General features: G+C 40.3%; 1 protein-coding gene across 4 annotated transcripts in view; it reads right to left on the bottom strand.

The window, feature by feature from the left end:
- EXOC4 (exocyst complex component 4) overlaps positions 1 to 21,299 on the bottom strand; it is a 755,957-nt gene that overhangs the window by 286,153 nt on the left and 448,505 nt on the right. The window contains exon 11 of one of the 4 annotated variants that reach the window (XM_047694114.1): positions 3,642 to 3,763. The exons of the other annotated variants lie outside the window; for them this stretch is intronic. Within the exon in view, the coding sequence (XP_047550070.1) occupies positions 3,688 to 3,763 (76 nt within the window). The 3' untranslated portion in view covers positions 3,642 to 3,687. Of the gene's footprint in view, positions 1 to 3,641; positions 3,764 to 21,299 lie in introns of those variants that run through there. 4 annotated transcript variants of the gene reach the window in all.

Here is a 21,299-nt window from a genome sequence, read left to right as displayed (position 1 = left end):
GTTTTTAAATATTTTTGTAAGTCATCTCTCTACCCAAGGTTGGGGCCTGAACTCAAGATCCTGAGATCAAGAGTCGTGTGCCCTACCAACCGAACCAGCCAGGCACCCCTAATAGAAAGTATTTTGGAGTGACACAAACTTTGCAGTGCCCCAGCTCAGACAGTTCCCAGGTCTGCAAATAACGTGTAGTTGGCCTAGCACAAGAAGAAGGTTTAAGAGAAATAGCCCTAGGAAGAGAAAAGCTGCTGGTCTCCGAGCCTCTGGGTATGGATTCTTCTTTTTCAGTGTGAGAACCGGGAGCAAAAAGTTAACGAGCAATTCTAAATCTAAAACACTCAAATTTCAATCAGGATGTAGATGTTGCAATTATGTGGTGATGGCTGGTAGGTGAGAAAACAATAAATATTCTCTCTGGTTGCTAGTTTTTCTTGCTGAGTCAATCAGATTTTAAACACTGCCTCAGAACAGGAACAGTTACCTCGAGTTGTGGGTAGAGAGGAGCCATGGAGAGACTAACCTAGGCTGCATGCTCAGTGAGGGGCCAAATTGCTCAAACCACCTTTATTTTTGAGCAGAGTAATTTGAAATACAAAGGGCAAAACGTACATCAGTCACTTTACCAACAGACTTTCAATGTATGGGAACTTCAAAACCAATTCACAAATTATTAAATATCTTAAATATCTTGCCTTTTATCTTCAAAATACAGAATCTTTTACACTGACAATCAGAATAGACTAGGGGAAATTCTTCAAAGAAAAGTTGGATTTAAACGGTATCTGAAAGAAATATGGAAGAAGGTTCAAGGAAAATATGAAGAATTTGCCACTGAAATTTGCAATTGAAACATGATGCTTCTGCACTTTCCTAGGACAAACGTCAACTTTTTTTTATATCACTATGTTATGCAAGGTGGTCGTCAGGGATGGGAGGAAGACCGGCGTCCAGGTAAAGTGAGCCAAGCCAACAGAGAACCACCATCTAGAAATGAAGAGGCTCTCTTTGCAACTTTTTATACTTCGCAGATTATCCTCAATCAATATGCTGGTTTAGGATAAAGGTCAGCAGGATGTTACTTACCATTTATTCTTTCTATGAAGTATACAGTTTATTAAATATATAGTCTGTATCCTATAGAGCTGTCTTTATTCTAGACTATGTTATGTTCTATAGTAAGAGTTCTGGGTGTGTTCAATGCAACGCATCCCAATATTATATAAAAACCAAAAATAATAGGTCTTAATTTAAAATAATAATAGCATTTCAGGAAACGGAATTATTAGCAAGTTGGAGTTGACCTGACTTAAGGACTCAACGAAAAGAAGGCCATCAGAGCGACAAAATGCTAGTGTACAATTTACTCCATGCATCTAATTTATGTCACTCCCACCACGGGTGACGTAGATGTTTTCCTAAGTGCCGCCTGAAAGAACATGTCTTCTGTCTTGACATCCCTGAGTCCTAACTTTCCCCTGGTGTGGCTGTCCTATGGTGACCACATTCTTCTGAACCTCAGACTCTTTCTCAACCTCTTTTCTTCTCTCCTCTCGGGCTCCTTTGTTTTGGCTCTCTCCAAAGTGCTTCATCGAGCCCCTATTAAGAAAAGAGAAAATGCCAGGCTGACTTCTAAGAACCACCGAGCTGCTGTCAGTCTGGCAGACGAATGAGGAATCATGGGAAAGATGGGCTGTATCAACAAACTGTGAAATTTTTGAGCAACAGATGAAAAGGTTTCTGCATTCTGTTTGAATTCCCTCCATACAAACATGTGTGCATCGTGACAATCCTCTTTTGCTGAAGTTTCTTCTTCAAAAATAAGCACTGAACGCTACAGCTACTGGAGAGCCTTATGAATCTTGACCCTGAATGCAAGGCCCACTTTCACTGCCAAGCAGTATCTCTGGCACAGAAGCAAGGAACTCCCCCAACTCACACATGTACAAATAATGCGGCCGCAGGCAGAGAGACACCCTGTAGCTCAGCAGGTCGAAAACATATTCACTAGCGACTCCGGCATTGAGAAGATTAACACTGAGTGAACCAGTGAGGGAATCCACGCCTAAATTAGCCTGGGTACAATATTTTGAATTTAAAAACTAGAATATTTCTTCATTTACAACAGGCTTTATGGTAATACGTAACCAGCAAAAACAACTGAAGCTCTCTACAGAACTTGGAACCGGCAATTATCTTCACTGAAAAAGAAGAGCTTTAGTATGTTTAAAATCAAAGTATGGAAAATCAACCCACGTAGGATTTTTCTAGATGGAGTAAAAAGCTAAAGAAAAAAAATTAAATAAAGGCTGTGAGTTGGAACGGCCACTTCGAAAACACCAAGGCAACATGTAACGTGAGAAACATTTCCTTAGTATTTGCTACCTTATCATGAATTGTAGAGCAATCGTATGCCTTTAGGAAGGCTGAGATAACGATTTTAAAATAGCTTTTCCCGCCCTAGTATAACAGTTAGAAATGTTCTATTAGCATAATTGGAAAACGCAGAACAGTAAGAAATAAATATACTCATTCAACAAACATTTATTAAAGGGATACCCTCTGGCAGGCACTAGACACAAAATATACAATGGTGAAAAAGACCACCATGAGTTCTCAGAAAACATCCATTCTAGAGGGAGAGACAATCAGAAATCAAATAAACAGATCAATAAGACAACTGTGTACTGTGATACGCACCTTAAAGTTACTAGCCGCCCCCCACCCAAATCCTAAAAAACAACAGCTAAAAATTAACAGGAGGCAATGGTTCTAAAACAAACCACAATGAATATTTTGGTCTATTTTATCACAGTCCTTTTAAAATATTTAAGTGCTTTTCGTAGTTGAAATCCTATGTCACTTTATATACAGTATCTTTCATGTAAAGTTCTCTCCCGAACATCTTCTATATTGTAATCCATTACTAACGAACAAAAGTGTTATAACCATTTTCACTGTTAAATATGCTAACACTTACAGAACACGGTGTATAAGACACTTTCTCTGTTGGCTCATTCAATCTTCATAACAAGCCCATAAGATAGGTACTTCTATTATTTTCATCTTATAGATGAAAAAAAAAAACCTAGAAAGTTTAACTTCTTGAAGATTATACAGTTAATTTAAAGCATAGCTAAGATTCAGACACGGTGGTTGGACTTGCACGGAAGCTCCTGTCACAAAACCGCACGGTTACTGCCTTAATGGTTGCGTAATATTCCATCGCTCTCATCTGGTACTTGGTACACGAACTTTTCATAGGACAAAAATGAAAACAACCAAGACAGAACATATGGAGTGACAAGGAAGCAACAAACACATTTTATTGAAAAAGCAGAGAAGCAGAAAAAAAGCTTCCTTTGCAATTTCTAAATAAAATAGGTCTAGGGGGAAGAGGAAAAATGAGCTTTCATAAATTATCCCCTTGGCAAATTTCTAAACATATCTAATCCAGAAGTGATTATGTAGTTAGAATAACTTTTTTTTTTTTAAGTAAAGGAACAAATGCTTCTTATGTACTATTTTCACCATGAAAGCATCAGCCAGAACCTTCCAAACATTTGGGATCATGGGCAATAAGCGGCCAGGAGTTCAGCCACCAGATGTGTCCAGGCGCAGCTGCGTTTGCAATGCGTCGGCATCAGCGAACCGGAAGGGTACATGGAATCTTCCGAGGGCCTTGACGCAATCTCACAAACATGCTGGACCCCAGTCACCAATCAGGACTGGTCTTACTTGCTGGAGGTTCTTCGTGTAGAAGGGATTCCTGTACCCAAGCCAAACCAGTGGGGGAACAACATAAGACCATTTGTAATACTAAAGATAAAGAACATAACTCTCACCAGAATTCTAGTTCATCTGGGCCTCCTCATCTCACTTTTCTTTTTTTTTTTTTTTTAAAGATTTTATTTATTTATTTGACAGAGAGAAATCACAAGTAGGCAGAGAGGCAGGCAGAGAGAGAGGAGGAAGCAGGCTCCCTGCTGAGCAGAAAGCCCGATGTGGGGCTCGAACCCAGGACCTGGGATCATGACCTGAGCCGAAGGCAGCGGCTTAACCCACTGAGCCACCCAGGCGCCCCTCATCTCACTTTTCAATGCCTTTGGGTGTGTGTTTTATTGGGTACTCCCCATCCCTACACCGCAGTATCACTATCATCAATGAGATTTGAGTTCACTGAGTCAAGGCCATACACTTCCAACATTTCCTACTCCCCTAGAAAGTCTTTTTTATTAAGCCTCAGGTAAAGATTAAAATGTAACAAAGAGTAAAGAGCTCTGTGCTTTGAAATCAGACTGTCCTGGATTCAAATTCTGACCCCATCAGTCACGTCTGTTCTACAAACCTGGAGTGTGGGCAGACAGTTTATGACTTCCTGTATCTCAGTAATCTTCTACAGTGCTTCTTACATAGAAGGTGTTCGATAAACAGCTTCCTATTATATTTCTGCATATCTACATTTTCTGTGTATATTTAACAAGATCTAATTCTCTTCTCCATTTTTTTTTTCCCTCTAGGAAATATGCACCTGCCAGATGTTTAACAGCTACATATCAGCAGTGAATGAAATGCTGTTGGTACATAATTTGGTTGTAAAGTTTATAAAGTGCTTGGAGCTGACAGAAATAGTGCAAATGAAGACTGTAAATGGACATAAAACATGAAATATCTCCCTCACGAACCCTAGCTTTTCTCCCTAGATTTATCTCTCCCAAACTAGGGATTCCTGTTTGTTGTTTTTTTGGCCCACCCCCCACCCCCCCAAAAGGAAGACACACTGTACTCATTTGTAGCAGGCAGCACCAGGATGGGTCTGATTCATTTAGGACTTCCAGCACCAGGACACAAAAATGTCAAATTAGCTCCAAACCAAAGAGGAGGCTAATTCACTCCTGAAGCCCAATAAATGGACGGTAATCCCTGTCAATTACGGCCACAAAGAACAGGGTCCAAAGTACAGTTCCCACTGGCAGGCACGAGATTTTGAGTTATTTCACGGTTTTCTGTTTTTTGTTTTTGTTTTCTTTTTTTAAAGATTGACATCTACTTTCCAAAAGGATCCCCTTTCTGGAAAAAAATCCATCCACTCTCTTCGTCTGGAGCTTTGATTCATGACATGTCACAGCGCTCCCGAGTGGGCTTCTGCCAGTGGTGCGAACGCCAATGGCATGGGACAGGTAGTGACAACGGCACAGCTGCAGATGAGGACACTGAAATCAAGGCCTATTCTTCCCACGCCATCATGCAAAGCCCCTTTGACTGCTCTGAAACAAATACAGCTTAATTTTATTTCCTGCCTGGCTTTGTAGAATTCTGACATGTCCTCAGTCAAACACGACCCAGTCCTTCAATCAGGCCCTATTTTTCTGGAGATGGAAAACAAGAGGAAGCTAAAGTAATTATTGAAAACTCATAAGCAGCAGCTTTAGCCTAATTACCTTGACTTTCCTTTTTAATTTTTCCATCGATTGTCTCTTGTTAATATCCAAGTATTGACGGAGCTGGTGGAGCCTGGTGCCACTATGATAAGAACAGATGCCGCTGGGAAGCGAAATGTAATTAGGAGACCCGATGTTCTGTTCTTCATTTTTCAGAAGCACACAGGTACAGCCCAGACTTTGGTTTGAGACCCTCTTAAGAATCACCAGCAGCATCACACAGCAAGAATCTTTGTTAGAGGCCTTTGCTGTCTGGTGTGCCTTGGCCACCAGGGGGCAGCCGGGGAAAAAGAAAAACAACCCCTTTGTCTTTGTTCCTCTTTTGATGTTAAAATATGTTTCCCCTGTTTTCAGCACACATTCTATTAGAACTCCCAGGTCAACAACTCCAGGGGGGGATGAACAACCCAGGAATAAAGGTGACATCCTTTTGAGCGGCACGTGTTGCCTTTCAAATGCTGTTGTATTTAAAGTTTCAACTGGAAAAGAACTAAGCAATATTGGGTGAGCGTCCCTGAATAGTAATGTATCACTGACAGATGCTTTTAATAGCTCCTGATTCCTTTGTCTGGGAGAACAGTGAAGTTTTCTTGCTGTAAAATATAAAATTCATTTGAAAAATAATTATTTCTAAGGGACTTCCAACTTTTCAATTTCTCATGTATCTATACTTTCTAGAACGCTAATAATATGGTGTAGGTTGAGATTCTTGAATTGCTATCAAGGTGCACCTCACTATAAGCAGACACAATTTAGTACCGTTCTGCGCAAATCAGTTTTCTAGGAGCCAAGAAAACCTTGGCAAACCTGGGTGTCACGTTGCCTTCTGTTTTATCTTTTAAAGCAACTCGGAGAGAAAATCAAGCAGGAGCAGTTACCAAGGCTGAAAGTAATCACAGAAACCGGAAAGGAGGAATTCTCAAAGAATAAGCCCTGGTTGCAAATTCTCTTACATAATCCAGAAAGAAAGAAGCATTCTTTTTTTTTTTTTTAAATTTTATTTATTTATTTGACAGAGAGTGATCACAGTAGACAGAGAGGCAGGCAGAGAGGGAGAGAGAGAGAGGGAAGCAGGCTCCCTGCTGAGCAGAGAGCCCGATGCGGGACTCTATCCCAGGACCCTGAGATCATGACCTGAGCCGAAGGCAGTGGCTTAACCTACTGAGCCACCCAGGCGCCCCAGAAAGAAGCATTCTTGAGGACCGGTAATAGTCAGAAACCAAGTTGGTGTTGTAAAACCCAAGAAGCGTGTGGGAGAGCGATAGGAGAAGGAAGCCAATGGGTATGAAGGGGGGAAAAAATGAACGCAAGAATCGTTAGACTACAGAGGAGCTTAAAGACTTGTACTCGGCAGAAACGGTGCACTGGGCAGCGGGAGCAGAAGTAGCAGAAACGGTTTAGAACCTATAAAATGTATTCTGATGGCAACAAAGGTACATCAGCTATAAAATGACATGTCCGTGGACTTTGGGGGGCAGTTAGTGAGAGAGCAAATGGATTTCTGTTAAAACAGCTTCACCAGTCCCTGAGGGCAACACTGTAATCAGCTAGGAACAGACATAAACAGGTCATCAATCTAGATCAGCAAATGGCAAACACCTCATCGGAAGGTACTGAGAAAGAGTCACACTATAATCTAGACAATAGTGCATAACCATAATAGGACATAATCTGTGTTTAAAAAGAAAAGGTGGGAAGAGAGATAGAGACGCTTGCTGGGAGGCAACCATAGGAGACTAAGGGAAAGGGAGACAAAAAAAAAAAGAAAAACACAGGGTAATCTTTCAGAAATTGAACTATAGCTCTTACTGACATCCTAGACAGGGTAAAACAGAAAACAAACAAACAAACAAAAACAACTAAGGATGTGTTGTCATGGGACTTGAAGTGAAATCCTAGCTCCGCTATTTACAATGGATGGGACTGTTTCAACCAGGATTATTTTAGCTACAAATAATAGGAAACGGACTAAAGGTCATAAATAGTTTCATTCTAAGAAACAGGAACCACTTCAGTTACTTTAAGCAGGAAGAGATTTAATGTAAGAAATTTGGTGCTTACGGTGGTATCGTGTTAAGAGCTGGGGGAGCTGGGTTGAAGCCACATTTCCAGGAATGATTCCAAAATAATACTGAGAAACTGATTCACCGGAGAACTGTGACACCTGTCGCTCTCAGGAAAGTCAGGGATTAGGCTACAATGACCTCTGGGTAGTCGCAAAACTAGTCTGTGACTTTTAATATTGTTGCAAAAATGCCAACACCTTGCTTCCAGAAAACAGCCAGACCATAAGAACACAGCTTTTACCTCAGTTCCCCCTTACAAATGTCAAGTGACTGCATCTTGTAGGAAGAACCCACTTTATCACCTAAATTCTGCCACAAGGGATACCAGGATATATAGTCATGGAAGGCAATGAGCTTGGAATAATTTCTGAGTGCCAAATCACCAGGTGCACAAGCAGCTTAAACAGCAGTGACAGATAGCAGCATTCATGATAAGAATTCCAGAGGCAAGGCAGTTTAAGAACTGGTTAATTCAGAGACACTGCAATTTCATCCAGGACTCAGGGTCTTACCATTTTTCTGTTCTCTGAACATCAGAAGCTTGTCCCTTTTTGTTTGCAAAATGGCTGTCATGGTTCCAGGTAACTCATGTACCTTTGACCTTGTTGACAGAAACAAACAGGCCTATTTCTTTGTATTATCTTTCAGTCAGAGAAAACCTTACCTCAAATGCCTCAGTAGACCTTCTCCAGATTGCTGACCAGAACTCTATTGTTTATTTGTGGCCTAGACCATCACTGGCAAAAGAAATAGGATTGGCATGACTGGTCTGGACAAATCATGTTGCACCCTGAGAGCAGGAGAAAGGACCCTTCGCTGAGCACATTGCCTTGCAGAGAGTGTCACCAGAGGGGCACCTGGGTGGCTCAGTGGGTTAAGCGTCTGCCTTCAGCTCAGGTCATGACCCCAGGGTGCTGGGATGGAGCTCAGCGGGGAGCCTGTTTCCCTCTCTCTCTCTGCCTGCCTCTCTGCCTACTTGTGATCTCTCTCTGTCAAATAAATAAATAAAATCCTAAAAAAAAAAGAGAGAGAGAGAGAGTCACCAGAACAAATTTAGTATTTGATAGCTAGGAAGATGAGGGGGTGGGAACGGGGCGGGAGGGGATCAACAGGTTAAGCAAGTTGCTTGACTCCCACTCTGTGTCTGACCCTCCTCAGTTCTCACATGAGGACGCTAGGATCTCCCCACTCAGCCAAGAAGGGCATCACACCATGGTAACCTATGCCTATGATCTCACAGGACCGCCATTCCTGGAAGATCACAGAAAGTGACACACAAAGACCCCCCGTGGACAGTGTGGGCGATCATCATTATGACTGTCAGGGGGAGTGAGGAAGGAGACTTCTGTCCTCACAAAGTACCACCCTCGCCAAACAGAGTTAATTGCCAGGGCAAATAACTGCTTTGAGAGAAAGCAATTTGCTGAGATGTGTGTTTCTGAAGCATTTTATAATGTCATTATGGACAAAAGGCTAAAATCTATCCGAAGAAAGACGACCAGTAAATCATGAAGCTTCCCAATAGTTGGAATGTCTCCAGAGAATTTCCTTGTTGTTTTTAACAGAGACCATCTTGAGCAGTGTCACTATGTTGATGAAGTAACTGCATTTCTGATGCATGTTAGCCACTACCACAGCATGTCATCACGGATAGGCATTACTGTTAGGCGTACATGCTAATATCCATGTAGGATCTTAAATAGAAAATGCGCAGATAATTGCAAATTTCATAGTCCTTGGTTTTCGAAATGTCTTGAGCTTACCTGTTGCTTTCAGGGTATAAGCTAATGCATATCAATTCCTCCTTCCAAGTTCAAACTTTTTTTTGTACACTCAGTGGAATTTCATTTCATATAGGTATGTGAAGGTAGCAAGAAGGACTGCCTATTAATATGCCCATAGTTCTTTCTGCTTGCCAAAGTGAATTCACTGGATCAAATTACATTATAATATAAAATATTATTATCGAATTGATCTCATAAACTGATGTTGAAACTTTTCAAAGGAATCTCCCCTAATATTCTCATTTATATCTCGCTACATTGGAATCCTATACCTTCAAAAACATCAAGTCATTATGTCAGTCTCTCAACTCCAAGGTAACATTAATGATGCAGTTACAAAATGGCTATCCCTGGCATTTTGTCATCCAGATATTATGAAAAGGTTGGGAAAAGCTTTGACTTGTAGAATAGTACCCTTTTAAAATGATAAAGAAGTTATACAGAAGGCTAATTTGTTATTACGGTGCTTTGTAATGGGTGCACTTGGCCAAGCTAAACTCTATTTCCTTGAACTCTCTTCCCTGGGTGTTTCCAGTTAGGATGGGCTACACAAAAGACATTCTTGCTTGAGATGTGAAGGACGGAAGTAAACCAGGAACGACTGTGCTCTGCAGATTAAGAGGTTGGGATCTTAATGTTGTTGCTAGTTCAAATCCTTGGTCTGGGGCAACACACTTCCCCAGATCCTCCTGGAGCTTCTTGGACTCCTGTGCCCGGTATGTTTTAGCTCAGTGGTGAAGGGGCCAACACTTCCTGCAGGACACTCACATCATCAGGGTTGGAGACAAGGAGAAGTGATGCGAGTTCCAACCCATCTTCACAGGTTCTGGCTCGTTCTTGTTCTCCTCACTTGCTATCCCTCCCCAGGTGCTACGTGAGCTGCGAAGAAACTGTTTAACCAGAGTCCATGACTGCGTAAGGCCAAGTCCCTGTAACAAATTTTTTATTATGTGTTTTTATATTATATACGCACACACCTGCACATGCTTCTGCTTTTCTAATTGAACAACAGTTTTTTTAAAAAGACTTATTTATTTATCTGAGAGAGGAAAGAGTGCAGTGTGTTTGTATGCGTGTGCGCGAGCGTGTGTGTGTGTGTGTGTGTGTGTGTGTGTGTGTGTGTGTAGGGTGCACAGAGAGAGAGAATCCCAAGCAGAACTCCCTGCTGAGCGCACAGAGCCCAAAGCATAGGGCTTGATCCCGTGACCCCAAGATCATGACCTGAGCCAAAATCAAGAATCAGACACTGAACCAACTAAACCACCCAGGTGCCCCTGGAACCCCAGTCTTGAACATCATAACTAATTTGACAAAATATCATTCCGTGGCATACTGCTCATAAAAATCTTTATTTTGAAGACAAATGACCAAAACTAAGTTTTTAAAGTTCCTACAACCTAGTAACTGACAGATGCGTAAATCATCTGTGGATGGATAGCCTTCTGAAAGAGGCAAGAAAGATTCCTACACGTTTAAGTGAGATTTCCATATGGAAAGGTTCAAAACTAAGTTTTAGCATTAAAAGCCAAACTTCAATTATCTGCTAAATTCTGCTTTCAAAACTTCTTATTCTCCTATCATTCTAGAAAATTTTGCCATTGCTGTAGTTGAATTTTTGACTTTTAAAAACACATATATTAGAGAAAATTATAAAATGAAAGTAACAAAGAGAATGTCAAACATACAGATCTCTGTATTAGGGGAGGGTAATTGTTGGATCTGTTGGTCAAAAGGGTTCTAAAGAATATTAAACATTATTATGGTAAAGGTGCACATATACGGTACTGCAACCTGATAACACCGAAAGTGGGGCGCCTGGGTGGCTCAGCCAATTAAGCGTCTGAGTCTTGATTTCGACTCAGGTCATTCTCTCAGGGTCATGAGACTGAACCCCACGATGGGCTTCTACGCTCAGCAAGGAGTCTATTTGGGATTATCTCCCTCTCTGTCTGCCTGGCTCACTCGCTCTCTTTCTCTAGATAGGTAAATCTTTAAAAAGATTTTGCCTTGGGCGCCTGGGTGGCTCAGTGGGTTAAGCCGCTGCCTTCGGCTCAGGTCATGATCTCAGGGTCCTGGGATCGAGTCCCACATCGGGCTCTCTGCTCAGCGAGAAGCCTGCTTCCCTCTCTCTCTCTCTCTGCCTGCCTCTCCGTCTACTTGTGATCTCTCTCTGTCAAATAAATAAATAAAATCTTTAAAAAAAAAAAAAAAAAAAGATTTTGCCTTATGAGTTTTAGATGTAACATTTTACCTCAACATATAGGGAAGACTCTATGAGCACTTCTCTTACACTAATGAGGGAACTAAGACAAGAGAGAAATAACTTTCCCGGGATCACCTAAATTGGAAAGTAGCAGGACATGGCACTGTGCCCACTCTTGTATTCCTACTCCTATGCTACAATTTTTAAAATTCATACAAAATGTTTAGAAATTGAGATACTGCTTATAATACTCAATTACTCAACATACAATGTCTCTGTCTTTTCTCAGCGCCTTCACTCATATTCCCTAACCAAACCAGCTCGGTATAACCAGTTTTCTCTGATCAGAGGGTAAGCTTCCTGAGGCCAAGTCCGTAACTTCTTCATGACACTTCCAGATACTTCCGAGTAATGGGCATACAGTCATGGTTTTTGTGAATCAATACTTTGTGGGATTTAAGCATCTGGTATAAGCCTCTTAATGCCGCAAACCACATCTTCTAATTCGAATTCTTTATGAACAGCAGTACTCAATAAAGCCCTATTAATTTTAATAGTCAGCTGCCTTTTTAATCTGGCAACACAAAGCTGAAAACAGATAGAGACCCAGATTTTTTTTCACTGAAAAGATCTAAAAAAATGATATGTAGACCCATTCACCAAATGGCTTAACTCTACAACAAAGGGGTGGGGGTTTCTCCTGAAGCTTAAAGGTCATTTCAGAACAAATCTGAGAAAGTATTACACACAGGGGTGCCTGGGGGCTCAGTCCATTAAGCGTCTGACTCTTGATCTCAGGGTCATGAGTTCAAGCCCTGCATTGGGCTCCACACTGGGCATGGAACCTACTTACATAACAACAAAAAAAAGTATTATAAACAATGGGTATAAGATGTATAGAACTTGTTGTTATTCAAAGAAGTAATGCAGATTCAAAATAATAAGGACTGTAAAAGAGTTTTGATAAATCAAAAGTACACATTCATTGTGAAAAAGGTAAGGTAGGCTGATGTCATGAAGTTCAATGTTGTCGTTTCACAAGATATCTTTTGTTCCCATTAGAAAAAGCAGAGTTTACACTATGGTGGGTATTCTTAAAAGGCTGTAGAGGGAGGAATCTCCGGTTTCAGGCCAACACACATAATTTGCATTTATATTACACTTTATAGTTTAGATCACAGTTTTGGATCTCAGGTTTTGTTTCAGTCTCCATTTGGGTCAGGTAGTTTCATTCTCTTTCACAGCTATAAACTTTCAAAACAAGCTATCTGTTTTATTAAAAGTTCTACATATATGAAGGAAAACTAGAGCAAATTCATGTCAGTTGCTGGGGAAGAATTAAAGTGGAGTAGAAGTAACAACACAACTTGGAGTTGGGAGGGAGCTTAGACACACAGGGGGATATGGTACCCCCATCCACAGCATCCCTGGACATGTCAGTAACATCATCCTCAAATTGGAAGAAGCTAATAGTTGAGACAATTTCTAATAATTACAATTTGCAAAAAGACTTCATACTGAATCACTATGACGTATACCTGAAACTAAGAGGTTACTATATGTCAATTATTCTTCAAAAAAAGAGATAACTTCTTAATTAAAAAAAAAAAAGAAAGAATTTAAGTCATGTTCTTTGAAAATGATGTTCTCAAAACACCAAAAATACATTTCCAAAATTATCTATGCAAACAGGTCATGATGCCTGGAACAGCTCCGCGCTTGCAGACATGCAGAGTCTGCTAGTTAATCTCCAAAGAAGGCTTTGTGGCAGGAAGCTCAAAAAGCAAGAAGTTATCAGTTTGTCATTCCATTATACACACCTTCAAGTATAAAACTCATTCTGCTAAAAGAATTTTTTGTCTTTTAAAATGTTACACTAAGCACTGTGCTGCTTCCCAGCAATGCTAACCACAAAGGTAATGATGCTGTACATTTAATTTTTCCAGCCTTCATGTGTCTGCCAGCATTATAAATGAGTCATTAAAAGTCTCAAATAGATTGACATTGTTGTTTGCTACTGCTGAGAAATCTCATTTCTTTCAAGACAGCAGGAGACAATTTGGGTTTAATAATTGAGGGGCACCAGAAAGCATGCAAAGTTAAAAGAATCTAAAAGGATATTGTTTCAACTTTCTAGGATATTTATTTTGTCACTGAACTTAAAAACTAAATGGTGTATTTCATGAAAAGGTCAAGGAAGGCAAGATAGGCTCTAGCCCACAAGAAACATGGGAGTTGTCTCTGCTGAGAAAGTGAAAAACTTTTATAAGGTAATTATATAAGGGAAGGGAAGAGCAATTTGCTAGACAGGTCCCAGGATGTCCCATGCGTCACCATCAGTCACAAGCAGCTTCCTATATGTACAGATAGTCTTGTTAAATGACACCCAAGGACCCAGAAATCTGAAGCTACTTAGCTCCACACTGACTTTGAAAATCAAATAGCATGAGAAGGATCCGCAGAGCCTAGAACTTCTATGGCAAAAACCTTTCTTCCTAAGGGATTCAAGAAAAAAAAAATCAAAATCTTCATAAGGTAGAACATTTACACAAGATGAGGAATGTCAGAGAAGGGATGCCTGGGTGGCTCAGTCAGTTAAGCCTCTGCCTTCAGCTCAGGCCATGATCCCAGGGTCCTGGGATCGAGTCCCACATCAAGGCTCCTACCTCAGCGGGGAGCCTGCTTCTCTCTCTGCCTCTGCCTGCCATTCTGCCTACTTGTGCTCTCTCTCTCTCTCTCTGACAAATAAATAAATAAAATCTCAAAAAAAAAAAAAAAGGAACATCAGAGAAAAAAAGTTTAGAGATGAGAGAACAGGTCACAGCCCAGCTTAGTTGCACCACAGATTCTTGTGGAAGAGTAAGGGGGACGGATGAAATATGCTGGCAGGGACCCATTATCAAGAACTTGCGCAGAATGATCACTGTATTCAATTCCAGTCAACAAGGAGCCATAGAAGGTTTGAAAGGGTAGAGAAAATAATGCAACTGTGACTGAAAAGTAACGTGCCAGCACTGTTCAGGCCATGGTCCAGACCAGCAAGTGGGCTACTGTCATTGGTCCCACACAGCCAGAAGAAGATTAATGACCATGGAAAGATGAGAACAGCAAACTAAGGAATGATTCCCAAAATGGGATCTAGAAGACTTAAATAATAACTGGTAGTGACAAACAGGAAGATAAAATTGAAGATAAATAGGATGTTTATGGCACAAGTGGCTGAAAAAAAAAGAGAAGCTAGAAAAAAAAAAATTCCAGGAAGATAAGAAGTTCTTTGGACATGAGGAACCGATGGTAAATGAAGGCAAAGAAAGATGTCCAGAAAGCAGATTATCATGAGTATTCCGGGTTTTGGGACAGAGTACAGGGTGGTATTGCATAAGTATAAAGGTAAGGCAAGGTGGGGCACCTGGGTGGCTCAGTGGGTTAAGCCGCTGCCTTCGGCTCAGGTCATGATCTCAGGGTCCTGGGATCGAGTTCCACATCGGGCTCTCTGCTCAGCAGGGAGCCTGCTTCCCTCTCTTTCTCTCTCTCTCTCTCTGCCTGCCTCTCTGCCTACTTGTGATCTCTCTCTGTCAAATAAATAAATAAAATCTTTAAAATAAATAAATAAATAAATAAAGGTAAGGCAAGGAAATAAGATCACTGATCTAGATATTATCAAATAAAAGACACACCTAAGTTAATAGTTTGGGCTGAAGCAGTATTTTAGGAATAGGAAGGAGGAAGAGGAGACAAAAGAGGACAGAGGAAATGAGCAGTCAGAAAGGCAGGAAACCAATACAGTGTTAACTGTTCCAACCATGAACTCATGAGCTTGAGGAAAAGGTTTTCACCTGTTTTGAAAGAACCAATAACAAGTCAAAGAGAATACATATTAAGGAGAAAACCTATTGGGTTTAACAATTAGGATGTTATTACCGTCATCATTAGGACCAGTGGTTCTCAACCCCACCAGCACATCATTATCTTCTGGGAAAATCTTTTTATAAAATTATCAGTGGAGACACTCATCACTGACCAATTAAATCAGAATTTATCCAGGTGGTGCCCAGGCATATGAAGTTTTGAAAAGCTGCCCAGGTGGTAACAGAATGCAGGGAGGGTTGAAAACCACTGTTCTAGCTGGAACGATGGCAGCGACAATACAAATAAAGAAAAAGAAAGAAGAGGTGGAAGAAGAAGAAAGTTCACAGGTGGTAGAGAAGAAGAACACAGTCCACTCTGTGGATACACTTGGTATAAAAAAGAGGTCAGTATCTTGAGAAGACCTCGGGTCAGCAGGAGGTTTATGCAGGATAAGGAATGGACACGTCTGTAGGCAGAAAGAAATGAGGAGGTGTCGAGAAATGTAAGTATCCTCTGGGAATGAAGAGAGGGCGGAGGGCGGGTAAGGATTAACAGAACAAGAGTCTGGAAAAGCTGGGAGGAAACAATCAAAAGCACAAATGAGGAGATGACCTTGACATGACTGGAGAGGACTTCCTCCTCAGGAGAAGGAATACAGGAAGAGAAGAGAAACTTTTGAGGTAGAGTCTAGGAGGGGTACGGTAAGGCAATCCTCTTTAGATGATCTCAATAGGCCAATAAATAAATGAAGATTTGGGGGTTCAAGAAATGGAGAAGGACCGTACATCTGAAAAGGCAGAGAACCTAGGATCCCATTTAACTGAGGCAGGGAAACGAACTTCTCATGTAATTAATCACATTTCTTAGGAGAACAGACCAGGAAGATGACTAGAGTGTCAAAGAGGACTCAGATAAACTTGGGAGTTGTCTGGTCGTGGCTTATAAACAATACGGCTCAAGATCAGAAGTCAGGCAACAGGAGAAGGATCCGCACAGCCTGGAGCTTTGATGGCAAAGGCTTTCCTTCCGAAGGGATTCGGAAGAAATTAAGAGGACTGCCTGAACCAGTTCCAACTCTCATCTACATTATGTCTGAAGAAAGTTAAGTTCTGATTGAAGTTTTAAGTTAGGAATGGCTTTAAAATAGTACTAACACTAAAATTTACTTTAAGCCTCAAGAAATACTGACAACGAACTGTGAGTCACAATTTATTAAGTCCCTGCAACATCGAAAAGTTGCGTGAAATCAACACAGGAAAATTATTATGTCGAGGAATTTCTGGAAAACCTAACAGAAACTAGAAAAATAAACTCTAAATAAAAATTTTCCAATAAATGGAATCTAACAGAAATAATCAGCGATCACTTAAAGTTTCAACCTCATACCCATGTTATGAAAAAAAGTGAATTATCATGAGTAAGTGAACTCTGAAGATTGCATTTACATTCTGCCAGGTCCTATTTAAAAAAAAAAATGGAAAACCAATTTATGATCCATCACCGTCTCCCCGCTTAATGTGTTAATGACTGCACAGGCTTAAGAGGTTTAATTTTAAATTCTTTCTAGTACTTGGGATGTTCCCATCAATAATTTGAGTTTTTAAGGTGTCACCCACTCTCACCCTGAGCTGCTAAGGGGAACTGTCCCAGTAACACAATGAAGCTCTCTTGTAGATAACAAACAACCTACCTATATAAATTTGATCTGCCAAAGGCGCTATTGTCTAGTGCTTGGTAAATGGTTTGTATAAAAATCCATATATTGAGTTGAGCAGAAATGAAATAAAGTCTGAGCAGTGACAGAATGTCAATTATGGAGTTCGTAAAATAGCCCCTTTAAAAAGTTGTTAACTTCGGCACTTTTTAAATTAAATCTAAGAATTTTATTTAAATATCATATTTTTCTGGGGCGCCTGGGTGGCTCAGTGGGTTGAGCCGCTGCCTTCGGCTCAGGTCATGATCCCAGGTCCTGGGTTCAAGCCCCGCGTCGGCTTTCTGCTCAGCGGGGAGCCTGCTTCCTCCTCTCTCTCTGCCTGCCTCTCTGCCTACTTGTGATTTCTCTCTGTCAAATAAATAAATAAAATCTTTAAAAAAAAATAAATAAATATCATATTTTTCTGCCTCAAGCCACATTTTGAAAAACAGCACAAACTCTTAGGTGAAGGGGAGAAAAATTATTCTTTTGGGCGATTATCTTCTTGGGGATCCACCAACGGTAAGTTAAAATTTGCATTTTAAATTGCATCTGCAGGACAGGTTTGGAAGAGAGGTCCAACAGGCAGTACTCCCCGCCTCGTTTATGTGAATAACAACAGCTTGTATCTTGGTCGTCTACACAGTATCTTGAAGAATGAGAAGTGAAGGACGGTCTCAACAGGTCACCCCAACATATGCAGAGATGCAGAGATGTAGTAGGTTCTAAAAATTTGAAAAGGACTTTGTCATAGACATAAAAATTAAAGTTGAGGGGGGTGCCTGGCCTGGCCCAGTTGGAGGCCCACAGGACTCTTAATCTTGGGGTCATGAGTTCGAGCTCCACATCAGGTGCAGAGATTACGAGATTACTTAGATAAAGAAACCTTTAAAAAATTAAAATTTAGGGACAATAATAACTAACAAATGACAGGTCAGGCAAACATAATGACAAAACCTTAGTGTAGGATGGCTGGATTTGGCAAGGAAAAGCAGGAAGAGGAGAACACCAGGTAAGTGGCTTAATAACATAAATTAACATCTGAAATACACGCTCTGATTTTCGGAATACTTTGGCATAATTAACTCCTTGGTTCCTCACAGCATCCCTGTGACATGCCTAAAGCAAGCTTTTCTTAAACACCATTCTAGAGCTCAGGTAACTGAGGCTCAGAGAAGTTAAGTAACTTGCCCAGAAGCAACTGTCTAGATTAAATGTGGAGGCCAGGATTCCAAGGGAGGTCTCATCATGCTGAATTCCACGCCAGCCCACTGCACCAGCAAGTGAGTGAGTGTTTTATTTGGCCATGCAAATTGCTATTTTTCTCTTTATCCTTTCACTATGCTGTTTTGCAAATTAAGTAGTCCAAGCCCTTCGTACTTCTTCCCCATCGCATCCCAGCAGTAAGCAGAACGTCTTCGGTTGTCACTACTCCTTAGCCACAAGTGCAAGGACAAAGGGCATTCTTTTATTTATGTCCCACGGAAAAGAAATCAAAAGCAGTGAGAAGGGGACCGAGGTGACACTGCTTAAGGGACAGGATTCCATTTTGGGAAGAGGAAGGAGTTCTAGAGATGGGTGATGGTTGCACAACAGTGTGAATATTCTTTTTTTTTTTTTTTTTAAGATTTATTTATTTATTTATTTATTTGACAGAATGAGAGAGATCACAAGTAGGCTGAGAGATAGGGGGAAAGCAGGTGGATGTAGGGCTCTATCCCAGGACCCTGAGATCACGACCTGAGCTGAAGGCAGAGGCTTAACCCACTGAGCCACCCAGGCACCCCGTGAATATTCTTAATATCCCAGAACTGTACACTTGAAAATGGTTAAAATGGCAAATTTGATATTAGATATATTTTATCACCATAGAAAGCAATAACCCCTCTTTTTTTTTTAATTTTTAAATCACACTAACACTTCAAAATGTTGCTGTAAGAAAGATAAATTATTACAGGGTAAAATCTACTGTTTTTGATTATCTATGTTAAATACTCTACGGTTCCATTTAAATGTGATGCATATTTTAAGTAAAATCTAAAGTCAAAAGAAAAAAAACCCCGAAATCCCATTTTCCATTTGAACAACTAGATTCACTTTGTAATGATTATCAAGTGAGTCTTATAAAGTCAAATGAAATCTAACAGAGAAGAGTAGAATATTTAATCTTACTAAAAGCTTATGTCTTTTATAGCATTAAACATGAAATGACTGAAGCTCACCAAAGTAGCATATATCTATTAATGTGAGTTAATCCATACAAAATAGGGAAAAAAAGCTCATAATTCTAAATTGTTTAATAGTCAATACTGGTATTTTTTGGACACTTTTTCCAAAATGCTTTAGATTGTCAGCTCCCTGAGCATGAAGACTTGTCTCACTCTTTGCTGTATGTTCAGAATTTAATAAAAAACAGAAGGAAGGGTGGGAGGGCAGAGAGGAGAGAGAAGGAAGACAAATGGCTTTATAAACACATCCAAACAAGCATCCAGAAAACTTGGGATCTGCCAAATCTGAAATAGTTGGTAGTTGAACAAGTTGACTTGATTATATCAAAAAGCGTTTTTTTTTTCTAGAGCCATGCTCAGCAGAAATGGCAGCGCCATTAATAATATTTTGCCAATCTATCATCTGTTTGAAAGGAGTAATGGGAATTTAGAACATTTCAGTAAAGGTTCATCATAGGCAATTAATCCTAAGACTCTGTATTTGCAGATCCTGCTGACTAACCTCTAGGATTTCCCCTGTAAGGTCCTTGTCCAGGTAGAGAATATAATTTCAGATCCATTTAAAAAGATTCTCATTATCGTCACCAGTAATTACTGCCTTTTTTTCCAGTCATCTCATTTGTCAGAAAGAAGGTCAGTAAAAAGTGACCTTAGCTGCCTTTGAGATCTATAGAGTGATTTCTTTTTCCTTTTTTGTTTTTAAAACCTTCCTCACTTTGCGGTTGTTAGAAATAGTAGCAATATTAGAATAACAGAAAATCAAAGCCATGCTATTATTTGAGTAAAGCAGACACCATTTATTCCTTTCACCTAAATCTCAGAAAAGCGATCACAGTTGCCAATGATTATTCCTCTGAATGCTACAGTATTTAACTTCTAGAGGTCAATTACTTTATATCTTGCTCTGGGAGGTTTCCAGATTAAGATTTAATTAGTCTTATTCCTTTGACCAAGAGACTAAGCTATATTAGACCTAGAAAAGGAAGTTTTCTTAGTGTTTTGTGGTATGGGGAGAATCTAGCTCCTGAATTCATAGGAGTGTTTAGAAAAGGAGAATAACAGAAGTTGACTTTAAGTATTTCAATTAAAAAAAATCATAAAAATATGACTCTTAAGCTTAAAAAAAAGACTTACGAAATCTACTATTATATAAAAACATACAGCTAAAAATAAGATAGGATCAGGAAAGCTTGAGAAAAATCTTACTATGCCCCAAGGACCCAAGAAGATCTCCTGTAGGTAAGCACTCTCTTCCAGTCATGCCAGACATCATTTCAATGGGAAATGCAATGAGTCTTTTTTATTACTCCCCAGTGAGCGGACAGTACTGCCTCCCTCTTCTAAGTAACTATTTACCTGGCAGTATGTTTTATGAATGTCTCCCTCCCCCCATTCCTTCACATAGCAGCTTGCAAAATGTGCACTATAGGCCAACATGGGTCCAAATCCAGCGTTTAGAGACGAATACGCAAGCAGGAGTGCTACAGAACTATCCTACACCAGCGCAGTTAACGTCTTCTCAAAAATGTAAGAATTTTTTTAAAGGCCTAAGTATATATTTACTCAACAGAGATTAGCCAAGTCCACTGTTGATCATTCCCACACTTCTTCTTGCAGCGTTGCCCAAATTTATATTTAGCAAATAAGGGGTTTTGTGGGGTTTTTGTATTTGTTGTCTGTAACCTTTCCTGAAACTAATTCTAAAGAAAAACAAAGGGGGAGAATTCATCCATAACCAACATTATCTGAGAATCTATAGGGTTTAAGCAACAGAACCGTGTTCTTGTCATCCAAATAGTGAAAGGACTGTTTTGTGGAAGAGGAATCAGACTACTTCCTTAAGAGCTGGAGGGTGAGAGCTGGAACGGACAGGTAAGGCTGCAAGGAGACAGAGCATTTTGCATTAAAAGAAGGCTATCTAGGGGTGCCTGGGTGGCTCAGTGGGTTAAGCCTCTGCCTTCAGCTCAGGTCATGATCTTAGGGTCCTGGAATCGAGTCCCACATCAGGCTTCTTGCTCAGCAGGGAGTCCACTTCTCCCTC

Source organism: Lutra lutra, chromosome 11 (genome assembly GCF_902655055.1).
Source record: "Lutra lutra chromosome 11, mLutLut1.2, whole genome shotgun sequence".
NCBI classification, from domain to species: domain Eukaryota; kingdom Metazoa; phylum Chordata; class Mammalia; order Carnivora; family Mustelidae; genus Lutra; species Lutra lutra.
This window is presented reverse-complemented; position numbering and strand designations above follow the sequence as displayed.